This window comes from Cheilinus undulatus, linkage group 13 (genome assembly GCF_018320785.1).
Source record: "Cheilinus undulatus linkage group 13, ASM1832078v1, whole genome shotgun sequence".
NCBI classification, from domain to species: Eukaryota; Metazoa; Chordata; class Actinopteri; order Labriformes; family Labridae; genus Cheilinus; species Cheilinus undulatus.
In genome coordinates this window covers 11818650-11842948 of record NC_054877.1, presented here as the reverse complement: position 1 = coordinate 11842948, position 24299 = coordinate 11818650, and the positions used below count along the sequence as shown (strand labels likewise).

The following is a 24299-nucleotide window of genomic DNA, read 5'->3' as shown; positions in this document are numbered from 1 at the left end:
TCCTACCCCTCTCCTTATTTGGGTCATGACCTTTTTGTTTTGGACAGAAGTGAGGAGAGAGATATCTGATAAGAAGCAGCAGAATGATCCAGAGCCCAGACATCAAAAGATCATTGTTCACATCAGTAATACGAGTTTCTGAGGGTTCATTTTTCTCCCCCTTTGAGCTGCATATCCATACGCCTGTGTTCTTACTTAGGAATGTTCAAATTGATGTTAATACCAGAGTCGGTTAGAGAAGGACATAGTTTTCATTCTACCGCTGAATGAAAAAGAGCTGTATGGAAAATGATCCAGCCAAAGAAAATTGGGGAAAGAGAGAGCTGTCTGCATGTGATCTACACCAGGCTGCTGCAGCTTTACAGTAGAGCTGCACGGACATAAACCACGGGTCTCCTGCAATTAACATCCTCTTAATTACTACTGCCCTGACAGACCTTTATTTAGGCATGTTTTCTATAATTTGTAAAGCCCACAATGAAAGAAAAATATGCTGACAGCCGGATACAACTTGTTTTACGAAGATGGTTTCCAGGAATATGAAACTATGCACTAAGTAGACACTTGGAAAATAGGTCTGCATGGTTTGTACTTTATGTCGTTTATCTGCACTTTAATTTGTAAATAAAAGACTGCAAATAAAAAGGAGAAAACAGATAATTTTACCTCTTAAGTTTCAAATCAATCTTGGTGCAAGCAGAGTTAAGTTTGAAATTATGAGTATGAGGTACATAGTGTGTTTGTGTGGTGTGACATCAGCCCAAATAGACCTGTCTGCTTGATTTCAGCTCGTCTTTGCCAGCTGCCTGGCCTAAAAATAGAGATTACAAGGAAACCCAGAGAACAGTGAGGCCCCTCAAGTTACATCAAGGATAAACCTAGACTCTTGCATCTCTTGTTTGTCATGCCGCACTGACACATTTGCAGGGATAACCCCCCGATTTCATGTTTTTCATTGTTATACTTAAAGAAACGCAATGCTTTAGCATGGAGAGGTTCTTTGATTTATTTGGACAGAGGTCATCAAGTTCATTTGTCCAAGATACTGCTTATGTTTATGCAGACACTGTAGGGACCGGACTGTTAAATTAACTAAATGAAAGACACATTTTTGTCCAAACAATTTTAATGTCTTTGAAATTTACCTTATTTTTAGCCTTTGGCAGTAAGCTCAGTCCCTATCACCTATACTCCAGCTAGCCACCAGGGGGCGATTGAGATATTTAGGCCACATAATTCTGCAGCTGCCAAGTAGTTTGATGGGAATATGCACAGTCCTGATAAGGGCAGGGAAAAATACACTCTCAAACCCCCAGAACTGTTAAATTTATGCAGAAATATGCAGATATAATCAAGAATGGAATTATGAGTACGTGTTTGCCGTGCATCTCATCGATACTTATGAATGATAGTTGGATCCTTGTAAAATTGATCAAACATTAAGTCAATGTTTAAAAAGATTGTTTCAATGTCACTTATTTTTAGAGTGACTTTAATATCTGTAGGGATTTAAAAAGGAAAGAAGGAAAAGATCAACTAAATACAGCGATATTTTTTTCTTCAGCACATTTTCTGAGTTTGATCATGCTTCTGGGGGCCAGATGGGAAGCTTTTGAGGACCTTATGTGGCCCCGGGCCTCCAGTTGATGATCAGTGTATTAGGAGCATACGAGGTATGGCTGTTAAATAGTGAGACTCTGCTTATGAGGATAAAACCATGTGGTTTACAGTCACACCAAGTGTTATATTAAAGGTTGGGTATTCACACATAGCTGCTGTAAATTTCCAATAAGTGACATCTTTACTTCAATGCTAAATGATGGAAGTGAATGTGTTTTGGCTAAGGTACTGGTTAATGATTGGCTTATGAGTTTAGCAACTCTAAAAATTGTGGTTTTCCTTCAGTGTGTTCAAAAATGTCTCCTAAAATTAGCTTGTGTTTTGATCAGGAGTCAGAAGTCTTTTTTTTTTTTTTTAAACTTTGGCACACACTTTTGTCATATTCAAATTTTCATGCTAAGTTTTCTGAACTGTCTCTTTATCAATGGAGACCATTTCTGCTGTCATCTCAAACTGAGTCGTCGATCATTTCAAATGATTTCTTCAGGCTGTTGAATGTTTTCAGACATTTTTGATGTGCATGGGCGCCCAGAACATTCAGTTGTCTAGGGCAGATTGTCTGAAGGGATACAGGCTGTGAAAAGTTTGGGAACCACTGGTCTAGGGCATCTTCTCTGCCTTCTTTAAATCTTTCGTGCTATTCAGACACATGTGAACATGACATGCAGTTTTCCCCATACACCTCAGTTAATAAATGAAAAGATTTAGCTGCTGTTTTGTTCAATTTTACCAAACATTTCAAGTTAAGTTTCTTAACTTTTAAGCTAATCATTTTCTGATAACTTAGCAAAAACACATGCACTTCAATCAGTAGCTTGCAGTGAAATAAAGACGTCACTTATTGGAAACTTACAGCTGTTGTTCATGAATACCAAACCCTTAAAGTCCCTGTAAATTGATAAAAATACATTTATTTTGGGTTTGTTTTGTGACAGGACACTGTATTATGAGCCATCAGGCCAAATTTCTGTTATGATAGACATCTCTAAGTTTAAAAAATTTAGCTTCAAAATCATTAAAAATGAGGCAGAAAATCTGCTCTATGATGATGTAGGCGTGCCGGTTGAATGAGCTGAAGCCACGCCCACCGATGGGGAATTTGATCTTCTCCAATTTTAAAAAATGCTTCTCATCACACTGAAAGAAAAAGTTCTTTGAATCTACTTAATTTTAATGTGTACATCGGTCCCAAACAATCAAAATGTGTAGATCCAACATTCCTTTTCTCCTTATCCCAACCTAACTATTACTCTTTGGACCAAAATGTTTCAATCAAATTAGACTGTTTAAAGGAATCATGTTGAATCAACATATTATTTCCAAGTTACTATTGCTCCAATCAATTGTGTAATTCTAATGTAATTTCATTATGTCCAGGATGTTGGATTTTCAAATGGAACTTCTCTTCACAGTAGATTAAGTGCGCAAAGAAACCGTATATTTTGTTTCAAACTGTGCATCACTAGTGGCAATGACAAAACAAGTGCAGAAATATATTGTGGCAAGCCGTGGTGAGGAATGGCTCATAGACAAACTGAATGAGTTCAACAAGCCTTCACACAGTGACCATGAGCAGTTATCATTTATTTGTAACACGGATTTATGCGCATATACAGACAGCGTAGTCTGCACCATTAACCTTCTCACTCATGGTGTAACACTTAGAAAAAACACCATCCCCCCCCAAAATATGAACCAACAAACAAAACATGCACAATTACAACCCCACAATGAAACATGAACATTATAGAAAATCAGAAGAGTGAATTCCCTTACACAAAACAATCCCAGCAGTCCCTGCTCTAGGTGACTGCTTCCTGGATTGCCACAATACTTTTATTGACTTACTTTTTCAGTTATTCCGTTTGGAAAGGGAGCTTGTGTGATTCCAGAATGCTACGTGACTTTCGCTGTTAACAAATCCTGATAAAGGGCGTGCCCCTTTATTTACCACAACCCACCACACTGAACTGTCCATGGCATGTCCTGGCAGTCACTGAATTGGCTGTGTCATTTCCGGTGTTGATCAAACTCATTTATATTGCTTTTATGTTTTTTGATTAAATCACTTTCAGTCAATTTAAAACAAATACGTAAATTATACATTCTTCTTTAACATGTTACATCTACTTGATTAAACTATGTTCACATAAGGAATGTGATTTTATTGTATAACATGAACTCATTTAATCTTAGTAAATTCAAAGACCTGCCAATTGCCTTTCTTTCAGTGCAGAGCACAGCTCCCTGGCCAGAGTAATGAGACAGAAGTTGGGAATTAAATTTACTGTTTTCTGTTACAAATCTCTGTTATGATACTTTTAATGAACATAGCCCACCGTGGCTGATAGATGTGGAAAATTTACCTTACAATAAACAAAGACACAGCATGTAACTGGCTGTTAGCCTTCAATGAAGGCAGTGACATCAGATTTTATATCACTGGAGCATTAGGGGGTGGGGAAATACTCCATCAAGACTGGTAATGTCATGGTCTCAGATTTTAGCCCTGTCCAAATTAAACCAAGACAGGAAAGAGATGAACAACTTTCTAAGGGTCTAAATAAAAAATTCAGTCACACATAGATCTCAATGTTTTCACATGTTTACAGCAGCCTTATTCCAACATATCTAGTGTGTGAAGACACAAAGTTTAGATTTCACTTTACAGGGACTTTAACACTTGGTGTGATTGTGAACCTTATGGTTTTATCCTCATGAGCACAGTCTCATTATTTAACAGCTATACCTCGTATTGTTGTTACTGAGTAGATCCAATCCAATCCAAATTCATTTATATTGCCTGTTTAGAAAACCACAAAAGCTAGCCAAAGAGCTGTAGAAGAAAACCTCACAAAAACCAATGTGAAAAATGCAGGAAAAAAATAAGTTAGGGATAAAAAAGCCATCTCTTACACAGAGCAAAAAACCAAGAAATTAAAGTGTGTGAAATACCAAGCATCTCAAGGTAAATAGAGGCACTAAGATCCCTTTATGTGTCATAAGAATTTTCCGATTAAGTCCAATTTCAGACATACTTTAAATGCTGAGTAGATGAGATCCTCTGGCATCTGATTTAGTCGAAGTCTTTTTTATAACATATCCAATTGTGTGTTCATCAGCCTAAATAGAGGGCTATTTAAACCCCATTATCAAGGCACTTAAAACAGAGGGAATGCAAACACAAAAAGTAAACCTTTGTTTTCATTCTTGTGCACACTGAAAAGGAAAATCATGGCTCTACTGAAAAAGATTACTTCAACTTTTTACAAGCAATTGATTTAACTTTATTCATCTCAAGTTTACTTAAGGCAGCTTGTTAATTTGAGTTGAACAAACTTAAATCAGTTGCTTGTTACAAATTGAAGCAATCTTATAAGTAGGTCGTCATTTCCTTTTCTTCAGTGCAGGTGTACAGTGAGAGGAGATTGAACGGTTGTCTGTACTGGTGTGTATATCAGAAATATTACATTAAAAATACATTCATGAAAAAACTATGCCAAATCATTGATAACTAGAATTACCACCTGCCTTTATAAGGTATACAGTTGCCTGACAGAGAAAGAAAAATGTGTGGGTCATGAAGAACGGCTGAGATTGATATTTGACCTTTTACCTCCAAAATCTAACCAGTTTACCCTTCACTGTAAAACCAAACAAGTTGAAACAGGTTGTACAATGTTGAAACTGATTACGTCAAAGTTTGTAAGCTGTGGAAATAGATTTTTGGAGTAATCATTACTCATACATGCACTCATTCTGCACTGTGGACATTTTCCTACTCTTAAAAATTCTGTTTAAATCAAACTCAAAGAAAGTGTTTAAGTACTTTTCATAAAGCTGCAGGTTCTTCATCTGCTGCAATTTTCCTTATTTCTATCAAATTCTTTAATACTGAACATTAATGGCACCCAAGGTGGTTTAGCTTAAGGGACTACAAGTGACAGCAAGTTAAACGTCCTCTTCTATCATGTTCAGTATACCATCCACCTTATATGATAGTTGCTTCCTATAGGCGGGACTTGTCTAACTGAGTCAGTAACTTCTCTCATTGTGCAAAGTGTTTAATGCCCAAAGGTTTTCTAAAAACTCTGCAGATTAAAGGCCAATTGTCAAATAATTTCAGTATTATTACAGAAACAATAGTAATGTTTAATAAAAGACAGAAATGTGTTCAAGCAACTCAGAAAAATAGAGCTGAAATAGCTGTTTTGGATTAAGTTAACACAACTCATTTTTTAACAACCCTCAATTGTTCAGTTTTACAGTGTTGAGTCAAAGATGACCTGTGAGCAAAGTCTGAAGAAAATCCCTCAAAGTGTTCCGAAGATCAAGAAGTGTTCACAAGAAAAGAATGAACATAAGGCCCACTGACATGACATCTGACCTACAACCTCTAAAGTCAATTCAGTTTTTCCATAACTCAGTCAACTTTTAGGCAATATTTGAAGAAAACCCTTTCAAAATATACTTGAGATGTCTCTTTTATAAGCAAGGGGCAAATATGAGGCCCAATGACCTTGATATTTGACTTGTGGCTTTTAAATTCTTATCAGCTCATGTCAGAATCATATTGTTTATTTGTGCAAAGTTTGAGGTATTCTTGACATTTGACCTAAAGGCGGCAAAACAGAAGTCAATCAGATTGGACATTTGTGTAATATTTGAACAATGATCCTGACATCTAATCCCTGATTTCTACAATCTTATCAGTTCATCCTTAAGTCAGAGATGACATCTGTGCAAAGTTTGGCAAAATGCAAAGAAGAAAATCCTTAAAGCATTCTTGAGGTGTCACATACACATGACTGGTCTTGGTGGGTGTACAGACAGACTGACAACCCCAAAACTTCATGCTCTGGCCTTAGCTATTGCTGGTATGAAGGCATACAAAACACTGCACAAAACATTAGCATTCTTCTTAATATTTCCCACATACGCATACAGCACATTCACATTCAATGTTTCAACACTAAAGCACTGCTATTGTGTTTTGTGAGGTTCAGACAGCCTGCAGGGATTTGCTTGCAATTTTTAGAGCTTGAAAATGACAACTATTTCTTTCAGGTGCCTTGGACAGAAACTTTTGCTGTCATGGTATTAACAATATCTTACTGCTGTTATTGGCGGGGATGTCTGTCTGTGTTGATTTGCACGCCACACCATTGCTCCACTCATCCTTGATTCCCCTCAGAAGGCTTCTTGGATGTACTGGTGCCTTAACAAAATCATCAATATATATAGATATTCTATAAAATGTTTTTAAATTGTTGCACCTGTGGCTTCAGTTTTCCCCCATCACCATCCCCCATCACATCACAACCCTGTACAACACATATGCTCATTTCACCACAATGCCAAAGAAGAGACGACCTTCGTTCTTAGACACACTCAAAAGATGGAAACACTGGGTCCCTGCAAAGAAAATTACCCAGGGCCCCCTTAGCTGGCTAGCCACGCAAAAATGTTGTGCAATTTTACAGATATCCATGCGCTTTAATGTATTTTTTATCTATAATTTCCCTAACATTGTAAAGCAGATGGATGTGCCAGTACTTTCAGGTGCAGCAGAGTTGTGACGTAAACAAGCAGCGACAAGAGGCCGATGCAATTATGGCAGAAGAGCTTAGCATGGATGCTGCTAAAGCGTAAGTTTTATCAGAACTTGACAACAATTCTTCGTTAAAAGAAGAACAAAGAACATCAGTGAGTTGTTTTCTTTTTAAAAAACAACAAAAGTTGAATACTTACATGTCTGTAGTCGCCATGTTTTGCGTTACTCCCTGATAACTGCGCACGCGCAGCTCGATAGAAGCTACGTCACATGTTTTGTTGCTCTGATTGGCATGTGGAGCTGTGACAGACAGAATGTTCATCCAAACACACTCCAAGTTTTCTTCAAAGCCTCTGCCTTTTTCCAAACGCTTTCTATAGAAGCTTTCCCACATGGTTGTGTGAAACAAATCCATCTGGCGTGTCAGGTTATAATTCCCCTGTATCAATGAGTAATATTTTTACAATGGATTAAAATCATTTGTATTATTTCCCTCACATTATATAATGTGTTAATTAGCCACTTCTCAAAGAATGACACCATATACCATTTTAGCTTTCTAACCTCTACGGTAGGAAAATACATACAATAATGCATATGTATTTCTTCATCACTTTTGGTTCTTTATGAACCTCTCCTCCTATTCACAGCCCTCAGAAAAAAAAACCTTAATTTTCCTTCCTTTCTCCTCCTCCATCTTCCTCATCTTGCTCTCTATCCCTTCTTTCTTCTCCAGGCTTGCTCTGCTGCGCAGCGCTAGGGTTGGACTAAACCATTTTGACTTTTTTGAGGGGAGGAGCAGGGGCCTCCAAAAGTTTATTTTACTCTATTTGATTCAAATTTCAGTCTGTTGGTCAATTAATTTAGTGGCTTTGATTCAACAATGATGATAATTACTAAGAAAAAAACAAAAAACAAGTAAAACCACACTTTTCATTCCAGGCTTTCAAGGGCCCCCCACTACTCGGGGCCCAGGTAATTAGTATTCCTTTTCCCCACTGTGCCACACCCCTGAGCACGGCATAGAGTAAAGATTAGCCTACTGTCTGCAAGAGCTGATGGAAGTGTGCTGCAGTATTTACAACGCACAAACTTTATAGAGATCAGTAAAAAGTTCACCTCTGTATGACTTAAATTAAATGCATTTTCTGCTATTTTGAATATTTAACATGGATTATCAGAATCCATGTGGGATATAGGCAGGATTTGAAACACCTGTTGCAGGAGCAGCGGTAATGGTCAGAAAAGAGTCCCATTAAGGACTCTAGTCTATGTTTGATTTTTTCCAATAGTGCATCAAGGTTTGAAATTCTGACATCATGAAAGCCCTGGGAATGTTAGCATTTAGCTTTGATGTGTGCTGTAAAATGTTTTATTTGCAGTATAAAAGCAAAATATGCTGATCAACAAATCTTTCCCCTTTTTTTAAGAGTTAGACCAACAGTTCTGTTGAAGGACTAACAGAATAGTGTCTAGCAGGGGAGTGGAGCTTAAGTCCTTTTTTGGCCTAAGTTTACAAAAGTGGTGGCAGTTTGATAGCTTAAACAAGCTTACATCATGTCCTGTAATGATAAAGAGCGGGGACTGTGTGCCTTATTTGGTCTGTCAGGACGCTAGCTGTGTGCAGTGTTATGATAACACATAGCTCAGATACAAATGTGACAATTTAACTTAACTTCTATTGATTTTGGGAGTGTTTTGATGGTGTTTTCTTTTAATATCAAAATTCTTTGACTTGTTTAGGCTGAACAGTGAGAGGTAAAGAGGCCTGGAGAGGAACCAGAGGAGGAGAGAGAGAGAGAGAGAGAGAGAGGGAGAGGGAGAGAAGGAGGAGGAGGTGGTGAGAGACAGAGAAATAGAGGCAGAGTGAATCAGATGCGGAGTGAGAGAAATCAGAAACCTCCCACAGGAAACCAAGCTAAACTCCTCTTCTCCTTGTATGGTAAAAACTCCCCCAAAAGCCACAGGATCGCCTAGGGAGAAGAGTCAGAGTCCTGCTAAGTATAAATCACAAAGCCATGGGAATGGTGGAACAGATTAGAGTGTGTATGAATGCTTGAAGAGGACAGAGGAGAACCCTTTTAGTCGCTCTGAGGGTCTGATGTCACACAAACTAGGGCTGTCACGACACCTGCAGTTTCAACTACAAGTAGAAGTAGACACCCAATATATGTCCTTTTCTTGTATTTAATCATCAACTACAACTATCACCTGCCCCCACAAGGTGTGCAATAGCTGGACAGTGAAAGGACAGTGATGGGTCAAGAAGGGCTTGCGTGGTAGTGTTATAGAAATCTCATTGAGGAGAGTAGTCAAATGTCATTTACCTCTCCCCAGAGCAGCCACAGCTTCATTACGATGAAAACAAGCCCTGAGAATGAATGACACTAGATTAGAAAACAGTGTTAGCAATGTGATTCAGCTCTATTACATAGGGTTTTGTACTTAAGACTACTAAAAGAACACAATTTAGGATATGCTGTTGTTCTCTAAGGGCAAAGGACTGTAAAAGATGTGCTCTGTGGTTTCAAGCTGTAACTAGAGAGGACTAAAGTGGTCAGACGTGGGACCGGTGTTGTGTTCCTAGTTAGTCTAAGCCAATGATCCCTCCGTGACAGAAGGATCTGTAGTCCGCCTGCCTGTTAACAGATTCCTCACACATTCATAAATGTATTAACGTTTCAAAAGTTAAGTTAAGTTTCCAACACTGATAACATGGTTGAAGTACAGATAAAAACTATGTGATGTCTGTTTATGATATCTGATCACAGGCTAGGCTCCTTTATTTAGTTTGATGGAGAGATGTTATCATGCAAAATCCTGTTCAGAAATGTCAGCATTTTTATGTTTACCTCACAGGCCACTGGATCTTTGATTGTAGTAGCCAATAAACTGTATGGGTTTCCTTTTTAAGCTTTAAAGTCAATAAGTATGACATCTTTCCCAATTTTTGTATTCATTTAAATTAATCATTTTCACCCGGAAAGAGACAGGGATAGCATCATCTGGGGACAATACATGGCTGGAATAATCTTAAGGAAGTATTTACATGAACAGTGGCTTTTTTAGCTTTGTTAGTGAAGTGAAAGCTAACATAGCTATGCTAGCTACATAATTAAAGTTACTACATAAGCCTATCTAACTAAGTTAGCTTTAGCAACATTAGCTTTAGCAAATGTAGCCAAAGCTAACATGGCTACATAAACAACGTACCCATGTAGTTTACGTAGCTACTTTGTGAGCTTCGTTATCTATAGCTATGTTAGCTTTAGCAATGTGAGCTTTAGTAAACATAGCTAAAGCTTACTTAGATACCCAGTTCAGGTATATATATATATGTAGCTTATGTAACTGCTTTGTGAGCTTAGCTTCAGCTATGTTACCTACATAGCAATGTAGCGACATTATCTATCACTAAGCAACATGAACTTTAGCAAAGGTAGTTAAACTAATTTGCTGTGCAGATAATGTACCTTCATAGTTTACATAGCTTCTTTGTGAGCTGCTTTGTTAGCTTAGCATTAGCCTTGTAGCTACATAGCTATGTTATCTATTACTTGTTTCACTTTAGCAACATGAGCTTTAATAAATGTAGCTAAAGCTTAATTAATGATAATAATAATAATAATACATCACACTTATATGGCGCTTTTTTGGACACTCAAAGACGCTTCACAAACAAAACAAAACAAAAGAACAAAGGGGCTCAAGAAAATGCAAGTTTGAACAGGTGAGTTTTGAGTAGTGATTTGATGTTTTGTATTGAATCAGAGTTTCTGATGTTTTGTGGGAGTGAGTTCCATAGGGTGGGGGTGGCTGCAGCGAAGGCTCGGTCCCCCAAGGTCCGGTGCTTTGTCCTGGTGGTGGGAGTACTTAACTATGCAGATAACATACAGTACCTACATGGATTACATAGCTGCTTTGTGAGTTTAGCTTTGGCTACATAGCTATGTTTTCTATAGCTTGGTTAACTTTAGCAATGTGAGCATAAGCAAACATAGCTAAAGCTAATTTAGCTGTGCAGATATTGTAAATAGGTAGCTTATGTAGCTGTTTTTGTGAGCTTAGCTTTAGCTACCTAAGCTACAGAGCTGCATCATCTATGTAGCTCATGCAACTAATGGAGTTGTGTAAGTTACGCTGGCTGTGCTGGTATTTTGATGGATGAAGAGCTTTTTTCTGTAAGCAGACAGTGTTGAAAAATTCAAAGGGTGAACATGAGGCCCAAGTACCTTGACTTTTGACCTCTAAAATCTGTCAGAGTGGACATTACTGCAAGGAAAGAAACCTTGAATGAGTCTTGAGATGTTCATATGAATGGCCTGTAAAGAAAGGAGTGAACATGAGACCTATTTACCTTCATCTTTGACCCATGACCTATGACCTCTAAGGAGTGTACTTGGTGCATTAATACTGTGACCTTTATCCCAGACAAACAAACCTGTAAACATAATGCCTTTGGCCCTATCCATTACAATCAGTGTGTAATAAATGCACAATAATATTATCAAGGTTAAAATGCTGCCAATATTGCCAATTATTTTGACAAGTTAGACATGTCTGGGAGTTTGCCTGCAATTTTTCAGGTATTTTTTCTTCCCTGCCTCCCTTCTTTTGAAAGAGGTCAAAAGTTTGGTACTTTTTCAAATTAACAATCATCAAAACAGGTTGTATTGTTTTAAAACTCATGGTAATGAAAGAGTTAAGAAAAACTGACAACCTTAATTACCAGCTAGATGTGGATGCCAATGCTTCAGTTAATAATGCATGATAAGGATTTTTCACGTGTTTGTTGCTTACGCAGGAGAGAAAACTGAAAGTCTCAAATTCCAAAATCTGCAGTGGCAACACCTGCACATAAAAGTGCGTAACACCTGTGTGATACACTGACTCACAGTCTGTACAAACAAGCCTGTTCAGCGACACAGCTACATACGTCATCAGGCCTGTTCAGCTCTGAGGCTTCTGCACAAACATGTTTATTAACTACCCAACCACATCCACAGATTTCCCCCACCACAGCCGCACACACATGCTGTACAGTCTATAGAGTATGGGAGTCTCTGAGGGAAGTGGCAATCTGTTATATTTGGCTCTGTAACTCAGCCTACTTGTATCTATGACTTCTGACAATGTCTAGACTTCATCTTACAGGCCAAAGGATCTGAGATGTGTTACTTTGATGAGGCACAGTTGTTGTGCACGAGTTCAGCGTTGAAACACCAAACGGGTGCAGATCCAAAAGGGAGGAGAACCCTTGCTTGTCAGTTTCCAGTATTTAAACACCTATTTTTCTGCCACTTTTGTTTGACTTTTTAGGCACGCTTTTAAAACTGCATCTCTCATAAACTCCCCTCATAAAATGTTTGGTTGTATTTCCCACTTTGTCATCACTCCATATCCTTATCTACACTGTGAAACGTAGCAGCTGTTCAAGTTTGTGTTCTTGATCAAGCACTTAAACCCACGTTAATTTACTGCTAAGCCCGTACTACCGCAATAATTACTCAAGTAGCTTTGTGTATTATCCTTCACTGACATATTAATAAGAGGAATATTTATAGCTTAATGAAGCAGCATGACTTTGTCTTGTGTTTCAGGGGTCTTTTTACCTCCAATGATGTCATTTCTTGTTGCTTAGCTGCTGTCTAAAGCCAACACAACAGCATTAATGCTCAGTGAGGTGATGAAGTTTAAGTTTTAGTATTAAGTTAGGATGGAGCTTAAAGACAATGAAGTTGTGCACTAATGAAGTGCAGCTGAATGAAAAGAATGGGTTACAATGAGTTCAAATTAGACACACATGTTTGCACAACTACAATAGAAATGCATAATGAGGGTGGGATTGTGTCTGATTCACTGCAAGGGGCCAATAGAGAAGATATAAAAGCCTGCTCACTAGTTGTAATAGATTAAAGTACAACCATTTTAAATATATTTATTGTTTTATAAACTTGTTTTAATATGATTATTGCAACAAAATAGAAAGCAGTTAGATAGATAGATAGATAGATAGATAGATAGATAGATAGATAGATAGATAGATAGATAAAAGGGAGGGTAACATTTACAGAATTTCCTATAACAGATTTCCTATAATGTATCGTTGTTACACTTCTGTATTTCAGTTCAGGGTTCTATCATGTTCCTCAACTTTGTGGAGTCAGCATCCTGAAGACCCTCCCCTGTTATGTGTCAAAATCAATGTGTATAAACTGAGTTTTATAGAAGAAATTTGACTCCTTTTGTTGGGAAATTTTTAAAGGCTTAAACAGAGGCCTCATACCAGGTTTTATCTGCCAACATCAGTGCCAGATCTCATAAATTTTCTTGAAGCAGTGGGAGCATTGACCTATAGCAAGGAGCCCAGAGATATGGAATGAGATTTTGATTAAATAAATATTTAATATTAGTTACTTGTACCATGTGTGCTTAGCAAAGCTTTGAATGATGCTTAGTTTGCTGAGACTAAATGTTCCTTGTAACAGTTTCTAGCGTTTTTAGGTGATTATGATTTTACAGTTGCACCTTCAGGGGCGGTTTTGAAATCTCAAGGCCCCAGATTAAGACCGATATTAGCCCCTCCTTGTTTTCTAAATGTTATTATAGTCAGTGAACAGCACATTTCAATTTAAAGAGCAACAAATCTATCAAACATACACAAACTTAAGCTACAAAATATACACTTAAATACTCAGCAGTACTTGCACATCACCTCAGGAGAGCATCACATCTCAGACTCACCTCATCCTAATGTTTTAACACCTCAAGGCCAGCAGTTATCAACCTTTTTCCTCCAACACTCCCTGAACATATCTAAGAAAGCTGAGCCTCACCACGACTCACATAAAGACGTACATTGCTGTCAAAAATGAACATCATTCTTTGAAAAAATATATTTTTTAATTAAATGCTCTGTATCATTCATATGTAATTTTCTATGTAAAATATTGTTTCTGATTATATTTTATTTCATTAATCAAAGTAAAATGATAACAAATAGTATTTCAGGTAAAGAAAGTCCTCAAATGAAACGTATATTCTCTATTTATCTATTCTTTATGCCAATGTGCCAAATTCTGAACTATATATCGCATTTATACAATCAATACCATAGAGAATCGCGCTCATCCATCATTCTGCCATTAATACATCCTCCTGCTCGGCAGGGGGCGCTCGTTGTTTCCATGGCTGGTGCGACAAAAAAGGGAAGGGTTTCTCTTTTCAGTATTATGAATGAATGTCTGTGCTTTAATGTTAGCCGTTAACCAGTTATTATCAGATAATATCAACCAGGCAGTGATAACGAGCTGAACTAAGCTCGAATAAATTAGTTCAAGATGTCTGCGAGTGCGGTGTATGTCTTGGATTTGAAAGGAAAGGTAAGATAATGCACTGATGCTGCGCTGCTAAGCTAACGTTAGCTTGGCAAACACATTCTTAGCTGACAGATTATGATGTGGCTCAATCTGCAGCTGGTTAGCTAAAGTAACGAAACCCTCTGATATGATGTATTAAGGGTTTAGCTTTGAATTTAAAATCATGTTTTGGACCTGAAAGATTGGTTTGGTCTCATAAATTGTGTAAAAGTTAAAAATATAGGCCACGTAACGATAGGGGGAAATAAAGGTAGAATGCTATTAAACAGGTCACCAGCTGTTAGCAGCAGGAGATGTACAGAGGTTAACAAAACTGTCGTTAAATTTCCTTAGTTTCCTGACTTATAACTTAATAACAAGGCGTTGCACGTACTTTCAAGCTGTAGTGGTGATAAATTCGGTTTTAAAGTTATGAACTTTGTTGCATGAAATTGAATATTACAGCAAAATAACGAAATTCAAAAGCACATCTCTGTGTTATGGTTAATGGAAATGGTTAAGCTAACTCAAGTATTATGTCAGAGTAACCTTTTTGTATCACAAATTATGTAGTACGTTGTGTCTAACTTTTCTAATGGTTTTGCCTGAATTTGTATTTCCTGATAGATGGTAAATGAGAGAACAATGACCATATGATGCATTTTTAACTATACAATGTCTTTAACTAATGCTGGGCACAAATTCTTTCAGAAGTACCTTTTTACTTTGCAAGATTTTTGCCATTAACACTAATATTAAGGATGCACAATGTTGGATTTTTGCTTATATCCTATATGTGAATATTTACAAATGAATTTAACTGACAATGATCCTAATGTTTAAGTATAGTGAATTCAAGATTCAAAAAGTTTTATTGTCATACTAGCACACATTTACACGTGGAAAGCACGAAATTTTACCCTCAAGGTCCTGTTTTTAAGCCCAATAAATATTTAAGAAAACAATATGAAAAAATAGGTTTGACAGCCATAAATATATAAATATCAAAATACAAGTATAAGTACAAAGTAAAACTAAAACTAAGGCAGCCAAATTTAACACTTCTAGATATGTGAGGAAGTCCAGCAACTGGAAGTGATCATAGTGCAGATATGTGTGTGGGGGCTACAGAGCACCGCTCGAGTTCAACAGTCTAACAGCTTCCAGGAAGAGGCTGTTCCTGAGACTGGTGGTCTTGCTCCGAATACTCCGTAGCCGCCTGCCAGAGGGGAGAGGGTCAAAAAGTGTATGTGCAGGATGAGTGGGGTCTGTCATGATGCAGGTGGCCCTCTTTCTGCATCTCATCCTGTAAATGCTTGTGGTGGTGGGTAGGCCGCTCCCCACAGTCCTCTGTGCAGCCTTCACCACCCTCTGCAGAGCCTTCCTCTCTGCAGTGGAGCAGCTGCCGTGCCACATGATAATGCTGGTGCTGAGGATGCTCTCCACCACACATCGATAGAAGCTCCTCAGGACGGAGCTCCCTAGTCCAGCGCGCTGCAGTTTCCTAAGGAAGTAGAGCCGCTGGTGGGCCTTCTTAATCAGGCAGGAGGCGTTGTGAGTCCAGGTAAGGTCCTCGGTCAGATAAACACCCAGGTACCTGGAGCTGGAGACCGCTTCCACGGCTGCTCGTCCAATGTGCAGGGGATGAGGGGGATGTCTGTTCCTCCTGAAGTCAACGACCATCTCCTTAGTTTTTTTTTACGTTGATGCGGAGGTTGTTCTCTCCGCACCAATCCACCAGGTGTTCCACCTCCTCTCTGTATTTGGACTCGTCGTTGTTGGTGATGCATCCCACAACTGTCGTGTCGCCCGCGAACTTCACTATATGACAGGCTGGGTGTTTTGCAGAGCAGTCATATGTTAGCAGAGTGAACACGAGGGGCCTCAGCACACAGCCCTGGGGGGAGCCAGTGCTGAGGGTGATGGACGAGGAGACGGTGTTGTGGATCCTGACAGTCTGTGGTCTGTTGGTCAGAAAGTCCAGGACCCAGTTCCCCAGTGAGGGACTCAGCCCTAGGGTTGCCAGTTTCTGCGCCAGGGTCTGTGGGATGATAGTGTTGAAGGCAGAGGTGAAGTCCAGAAAGAGCAGGTGGACATATGAGATTATATATATATTTTATATATACTATATACTGTATTATATATTATTAATACCCAGAACTACAACATTTAAAACACACAATTCAAAGTTTAAGGGTGAACAAACTGACAAATTGCAGTATTTTAAACACTCTTTAATGTGTAAGGGATGATGAAGACTGAAGAAAAAACTTAAGCAGACATAGGTCTGTTGGTCCAGCTTAAAACTCCATTAACTTATTTGTTCATACACACAATAGTTGCGGTTGATATAAGCAGGTCTTTATAGCCAAAAGTAAGGGCTTACTGATACTGGTTTCCAAGGCCAATGTCTACACGCATTATTAGTAGTGCATATGACTGATAATCGATATACACTTGTTATGACAAACAAGGTGTATGTAATGCAGCAGAAGTAAAACTGCATGTTCAAAAATGTAAAGAAAACAAACAATATAGCACCTGCGCTGTCAGCACAAGAAACAGCTCACAGCAACAGTGTTCAGGAAGTGATGCTGACAGTTCTTGTGTCAGTGCCACCCAGGATTCAGTGTTGATTGTCTGGTAGTTGTGTGACATGAAGCCAGTCAGACAGTGTGGTGGACAAGACTTTAGATGGGTCTGTAGAAAGTGAAAACAAACCAGCCTTGCAGTGGAGCTGGAGAAGCACACCTTTGAAGTAACCGATTTTGGCTGATTATTGGTAAAATAAAATGCTGATAACGATAATCGGCTAAATGGCAACTATCAGCATCCTTAGTCGGCCTGGCTGATAATCCGTCTTCCCCTTAGCCACAGTATCAGTTATAAATATCTGCAGAGGTTTTCATATCTGCCGATACTGATATCAATCTGATAATGCCGGACAGCTCTACTACTTTTTTGCTGGTAATGGTGCATATATAGATGGCTCTCCTATCTCTGGGGCTGAGGTCGCCAAGGTGGCTAAAAAAGCTCCTCGGTGGCAGGGCCTCGGGGATGGATGAGATCCACCCTGAGTTCCTCAAGGCTCTGGATGTTGTGGGGCTGTCTTGGTTGACACGCCTTTGCAACATCACGTGGACATTAGGGACAGTGCCCCTGGACTGGCAGACTGGGGTGGTGGTTCCCCTCTTTAAGAAGGGGGACTGGAGGGTGTGTTCCAACAATAAGGGGATCACACTTCTCAGCCTCCCTGGTAAGGTCTATTCAGGGGTCCTGGAGAGGAGGGTCCGTTGGATAGTTGAACCCTGGATTCAGGAGGAGCAATGTGGTATTGTGGTCATGGAACAGCGGACCAGCTCTACACTCTCGGTAGGGTCCTGGGGGTGCATGGGTGTTTGCCCAACCAGTCTGCATGTGTTTTGTGGACCTGGAGAAGGCATTCTACCATGTCCCTGTATGGGGTACTGGACCCCCTGATAAGGGCTGTTTGGTTCCTGTCCAACGGGTGTCAGAGCTTGGTCTGCATTCCCGGAAGTAAGTCGGACTTGTTTCCGGTGAGGGTTGGACTCTGCTAGGGCTGCCCTTTATCCGCGGTTTCATGGACAGAATTTCTAGGCGCTCCCAGGGTGTTGAGGGGGTCCGGTTTGGTGGCCTCAGGATTAGGTCTCTGCTTTTTGCAGATGATGTGGTTCTGTTATCTTCATCAGACTGCGACCTTCAGCTCTCACTGGAACAGTTTGCAACCGAGTGTGAAGCGGCTGGGATGAGAATCAGCACCTCCAAATCTGAGGCCATGGTCCTCAGTTGGAAAAGGGTGGAATGCCCTCTCCAGGTTGGGAATGAGGTCCTGTCCTAAGTGGAGGAGTTCAAGTATCTTGGGGTCTTGTTCACAAGTGAGGGAAGAATGGAGCAGGAGATTGACAGGTGGAACGGTGCGGTGTCGGCAGTGATGCGTCTCTGCATTGGGCTGTCATGGTGAAGAAAGAGCTGAGTTGAAAGGCGAAGCTCTCGATTTTCTGGTCGAGCTACGTTCCTACCCTCACCTTTCGGTCACAAGCTGTGGGTAGTGACTGAAAGAATGAGATCGCGGATACAGACTGAAATCAGTTTTCTCAGCAGGGTGGCTGGGCTCTCCCTTTGAGATAGGGTGAGGAGCTCGGAGGGACTCAGAGTAGAGCTGCTGCTCCTCCATGTTGAGAGGAGCCAGATGAGGTGGCTCGGCATCTAGTCTGGATGCCTCCTGGACGCCTCCCTGGTAAGGTGTTCCAGGCAGGTCCCACCAGGAGGAGGCCCAGGGGAAGACAGGCTGGAGAGACTATGTCCCTCGGCTGGCCTGGGAATGCCTTGGGATCCCCGGGAAGAGCTGCACAAAGTGGTCAGGGAGAGGGAAGTCTGGGCTTCTCTGCTTAAGCTGCTGCCCCCGTGACCCGACCTCTGATAAGCGGAAGAAGATGGATGGATGGATGGATGGATGGATGGATGGATGGTAATAGTGCATAAGCAAAAACTGTACATACACCTCCAATTCCAGAAAAATTGGGGTGCTGTGTAAAATGTAAATATAAACAGAATGCTTTGATTTGCAAATCTCATAAACCCTTAATTTCATTCAGAATAGAAACTAATCAACATATCAGATGTTGAAACACAGACATTTTACAATTTCATGAAAAATATTAGCTCATTTTAAATGTGATGGCAGTAACACATCTCAAAAAAGGAGGGTCCATGTTTACCATTATGTAGCATCCTCTGAGTTTTTTTAACAGTCTGGAAACATCTGGCAAGTGAGGAGACCAGTTGTTGGGGTTTCAGTAGAGGAATGTTGTTTTATTCATATCTGATATTGAATTCTAGCTGCTCAATAGTTTTTGTTTTTTCTTGCCAGACTTTCCTTTTTAAGATGTCGGACTGTGAATAAAATATGAGTTTAAGAGATTTTCTAATCTCTTAAACCCATAGGGGGTTGGGGGTTTTATCTGGATTGGATAAAATTATCTTAGATATACCTTCTTGTCCTTAGCAGGGAAATTGTTTATGTGCAGAGAAAACACCCAACTCTTTGAACAATAATGACAAACGTGACAGAATCATAATTGGTTTTAGTGTATTTACGCACACAAGCATTCTGACAGCATACACCTTCAATGTTCCAATCTTATTTTATTGAATAACATTGAACAATACCCATGAAACAATACAAACTTGTTTTAACTGCACAAGAGGTAGTTCTCTCAAATATAAATGAAAAGTTTAAAGCATTGCTGTCCAAACTACTAAATTATATCAGTTCCTTTAGTCTTTCATTTTTCACATTTTAGTAGGTAGAGACATATGAAACCGATCCTATCCATGATCTTATTTACAAGGATCGGTCGATCGCTGATCTCCTAAAATTAAGGAAATCTGCACCGATTTTGGCTGATCGATCGGTGCACCCCTACACACAAAACCTAATATTGCCTAATGTATCTGTAATCTTTGCTAAATTAGAGTCTGTTTTCATGTGGCAGGTGAGTCATGTGGTGAAAAAACACAGTCAACCACTGTAAAAGTAGACTCTCTAATACACATCTTATATAAATGGAATAATATGAAATCAAAGACCTGACTGTTTAAGAATTTGAAACTAATGTGAAATACTGTGGAAGGGCTGATTTAACAGGGGTCAGGTTTGCTTGTTTGGTTATTGTTCAACAGTGTGACTGATGATGGAAGGAAAGCGGGCATAAAGCTCTATAGCATACTCCTGAAGGTAACGTCTCATATTTAGGGGAACAGAGGACAGGTAACAAACGATCCTCTGGGCTGGTCTCACCACCAGTTGTTCATAACTGGCCTGAAGGGACAGCTGTTTCCTCTTTCCCATCACTTTTATGTCGTATTCTATTCTCCGTGCAGACCTCTGTATCTACCTTTGGATGAATTGACTGCGCTGTTTCCTAGTCATAACTAGACAAAGCCTAGTTGATAGCCCATTATCTGTAACTGCAGCCTGATAACAGGAATAAGACATATGATAACTGAGCAGCTCTTTGTTTTGTGAACAAGCTGATAGTGAACAGAGTCAGAGACATACAGAAGGAGATTCAGCTGTTTCAGTGAAATCAACAAAGCATGGGCTCTTAATCTTACATTTCCTCATAAAAATGTTCTTTGATCTTCCAAAAATTCAACACAACATGGATATTTCTTCAAAGTAAACATTGTCCTCTCTGACAGATATCTTGAACTAGTCATACAATACAACAATTTCCCCAGTATCTGATAACCTTTTTTGAAAAAGTAACTAGATAAGGGATTACCTAAATTGCAGAACTAACAACTCTAGTTAAATGTCCCCTAATGGATTATGTTTCCCACAACACTGTTGGTAACTGGCTACCAACATTTTCCTTTTTTTTTGTCTGTGTTATGACTCTATAACCATTTTTTGTACTAAAGTTTATCAAAGACACTGCACCTTTTTTTTATACTGCAATAACAATGTCGCATCTGCTCAAATATTTTGTGTTCTCTTCAGGTCCTCGTGTGCCGGAATTACCGGGGAGATGTTGACATGTCAGAGATTGAGCACTTCATGACTCTTCTGATGGACAAAGAGGAAGAGGGGACACTATCTCCAATCCTGGCCCACGGAGGAGTCCGATTCATGTGGATCAAACACAATAATCTCTACTGTATCCTTATTTTTCACCCTGTTGTGTTTGTAGCCATGCAGCCTTTCAGCGCTTGATAATGCACTTTATATTTATGCTTCAGTTTTGTGCTGTTTTAACTTTTAAGAAATTGCTGCTGTTATTCTTAACCCACATTTTTTCAGTGGTTGCAACATCCAAAAAAAATGCTAGCGTCTCGCTGGTCTTCTCCTTCTTGTACAAAATTGTCCAGGTAGGATTAGTTTTCCATTCTGCTGTTTTAGACGACAGATTAAGACAACAACAACAACAGGCCATGTACAGCTAATCTGTATTCACAATGAGAGCACTACAGGCTTGTTAACTTGCGTTTGTGTTGTTCAGGTATTTTCAGAGTATTTTAAAGAACTGGAAGAAGAGAGTATCAGAGACAACTTTGTCATCATATACGAGCTGATGGATGAACTGATGGACTTCGGCTATCCTCAGACCACAGACAGCAAGATTCTGCAAGAGTAAGTGTCATTTAGTTATACCTTATTTTGGCTTTATAGAGGATAATGTAAAAACAAAAAAAAACCTTTGCTAAATCAGTATTTCTCTGAGTCTATATTGATGATTTAATAGCAATCAAATAACCCTAAAAGTTATTTGAATAGCAATCATTTGGAAGGGAGGAGATTGAAAAACTTTGATTCATATTAAGTTTTCTGTCTTTGGTGCCAGAAAAATGACATTACCTCTCAGGGTTCAGTCTCAGGGACCACACTGACATCTGGTGGCATGTAAAGATTCACAGCAGTCCTTGTAACCTTGGGTCAAAGAACAACACATAGTATTATTACCATATAGAGTTAAATACATTTCCTCTTAATATTATCACTCCATGAATAATTTTCTTTGAATGCATTTTTTGTTTAAACACTGCTTGCTGTTTTTGTTATTAAATAATCAAAATGAAAAATGATATAACGACTCTTAGCTGAGAGGCCTATAACTAATTTAATATAACTGAGATGACATTTAATTTCTGTTATATTGTGGATAAGTTCAAATATGTCTTTAGCATCATTTATGTTGGCATTTTAAGTCCTGTTCAAAAGATTAGATATGACCAAGAATGATCTGGATCTGGAATTCCCCCCTTTTTATCAAGGATCAGGTGTTATTTCTGCTTTTGCCCTACTTTTTCTAATAGAATGTGGAAAGGATAGATCTGATCACGAAAAAGACTTTAACGTATACCAAATGAGATTAACCATCAAGTAGTATACTGCATAAAGGGAGAGATGTGCCGTGTGCTCTGGTTGTGTGGTAAACTCCAGATTAAAGCCAGGTGCTCTTGAAGAATGACGTGTCTAGTTGAAAGGGAGAGGCCACCAGGACAATCTTCAGGCACACTCGCTCGAGTCAAGGATTTGGGTAAAAAGCTTTTAATGTATCAGGGCATATCTAATAAAAACAATAAAATCACAAGGAAAGCCTTTATTTTGCAGCACACTCAAGCAGCAAAACATGCTCCCAGTCTGAAATGGGCTTAAGGGTGGCCGAAAATCAGCTTTACACACATCAGCAAGCCTTTGGAGGATCCTGCATCCAGAGTTTCTCGGGACTCCAGAGGCACCAGCAGCTTCAAATACCTGTTTGCTACTCATCAGGGGATTTTTCACAGCTGCTCTCTTAATGATGAATTTTCCTTACAGAAACTTTCCATAATATTCCAGTATGATGATCTCTTAATTCTTCGTGAAATATCCAGTGGTTTCATACCTCTTGCAACATACTGCACTGTTTCAGGCTTTTCATCTGCTGAAAGATCTTTCTTTTCCCCATATTGCATGAAACCTGTGACTTGGTTATTGATGTGGAACAACCTTCAAAAGTAGTTTCCTTTAATTAGGTTCACCTGGTAAGCTAATGACCAAACCTGTCTGAGATTATTGTCGATGATGTAAACTTGACAGGAGAAGCAGCAGCATTGAAAAACTAAAAATCAAATGTTTGTTTATTGAAATCACATTTGCATAATAATTTGGAACACTAGTTAATGAAGATGAAATTATTTATTTTACAGCCCTCATCATCAGCATGATAGGCTTTGTTACTGTAAAGTTTTAGTTATTCAGGATTGAAAAAATAACATGTTGATTAATGCTGTCATGGTAAAATGTTGTTTTGTTAGATAGAAAGATAGAAAAAAATTCCAACATTTTGTTCCTGCCATCAGCCTGAATCCAGCCTGGATTAGGATAATTTGTATTCTTTGGATCAAAGTTATCTCATTTCCTACTCTGAAGCGTTCAGTGACACAAACCAGAGGTTTAATCTGGATAAGACAAAATTAAATTAGTCCTTCAAATTAAAGAAGGACTAAGCAATCCAATGCAATTGCTTTAATTTAAGCAGATTTTGGTAAAACAGCAAGGTCCTGATTGTCACTTTTTTAAGGGTCCCAAAGTTTATGATAGTCTTTTACTTTTATTATGGTGTCTCAGGAGGAAATGTTCTTCTGTTACTATTATTTGTTGTATTCACCTGCATTATTTCTTAATTTTTCCTTTTCTAGCAATACTTCATAATTCTTGATCTTCTTTTATTTGTCTTGGATGTCGGTCACTAAGTTGAGCTGCAAAATGTTTAAGGGAAGAAATAATTCACTTCCAGGCATCATTCAAACAAAAAGTTTTGTGACAGGGAAGGGGGTAATAATTGAAGAGGAAATTTAATTTGGAAAAACAGTGCCTACATATAACTAAGAAAATTTAGTGTATTTCATTGCGAGAGAAGAAAGAATCTGTGAGTAATATTTTTGTGGATTTGATAGCACTGAGTAAGTATTTGTTGTATAGCAAATGTTACTATTGCTTATTTATTGAATAAGGTGGTAATTAGAGTGATTAGAGTTGTTGTTTGTAGAGTTGTTTGTAAATTCATCTGAGGATTCGCTTAAACAATAAAAGTAGAAAAGTGAGAAAAGGGGTGGAGATATTTTGATATTTTAACTTCTACCTACTCCTTTTTGGGCACAATTAATTTTGTTTTTTCATTATATTTTTATGTTTTTAATTTTTATTTTTGTTTTAGACAAAGTCATTATTTCATTCATTACTTAACAAGCTAAAAAAA

At 38.8% G+C, this 24299-nt stretch overlaps 1 protein-coding gene across 1 annotated transcript in view; it reads left to right on the top strand.

Annotated features, from left to right (window-relative positions):
* Positions 1-14372: 14372 nt before the first annotated feature.
* Positions 14373-24299, top strand: part of ap1m1 (adaptor related protein complex 1 subunit mu 1) — a 28953-nt gene continuing 19026 nt past the window's right edge. The window contains exons 1-4 of the mRNA XM_041802307.1: positions 14373-14556; positions 21059-21215; positions 21359-21426; positions 21558-21688. Of these exons, the coding sequence (XP_041658241.1) occupies positions 14515-14556; positions 21059-21215; positions 21359-21426; positions 21558-21688 (398 nt within the window). The 5' untranslated portion in view covers positions 14373-14514. The remainder of the gene's footprint in view (positions 14557-21058; positions 21216-21358; positions 21427-21557; positions 21689-24299) is intronic.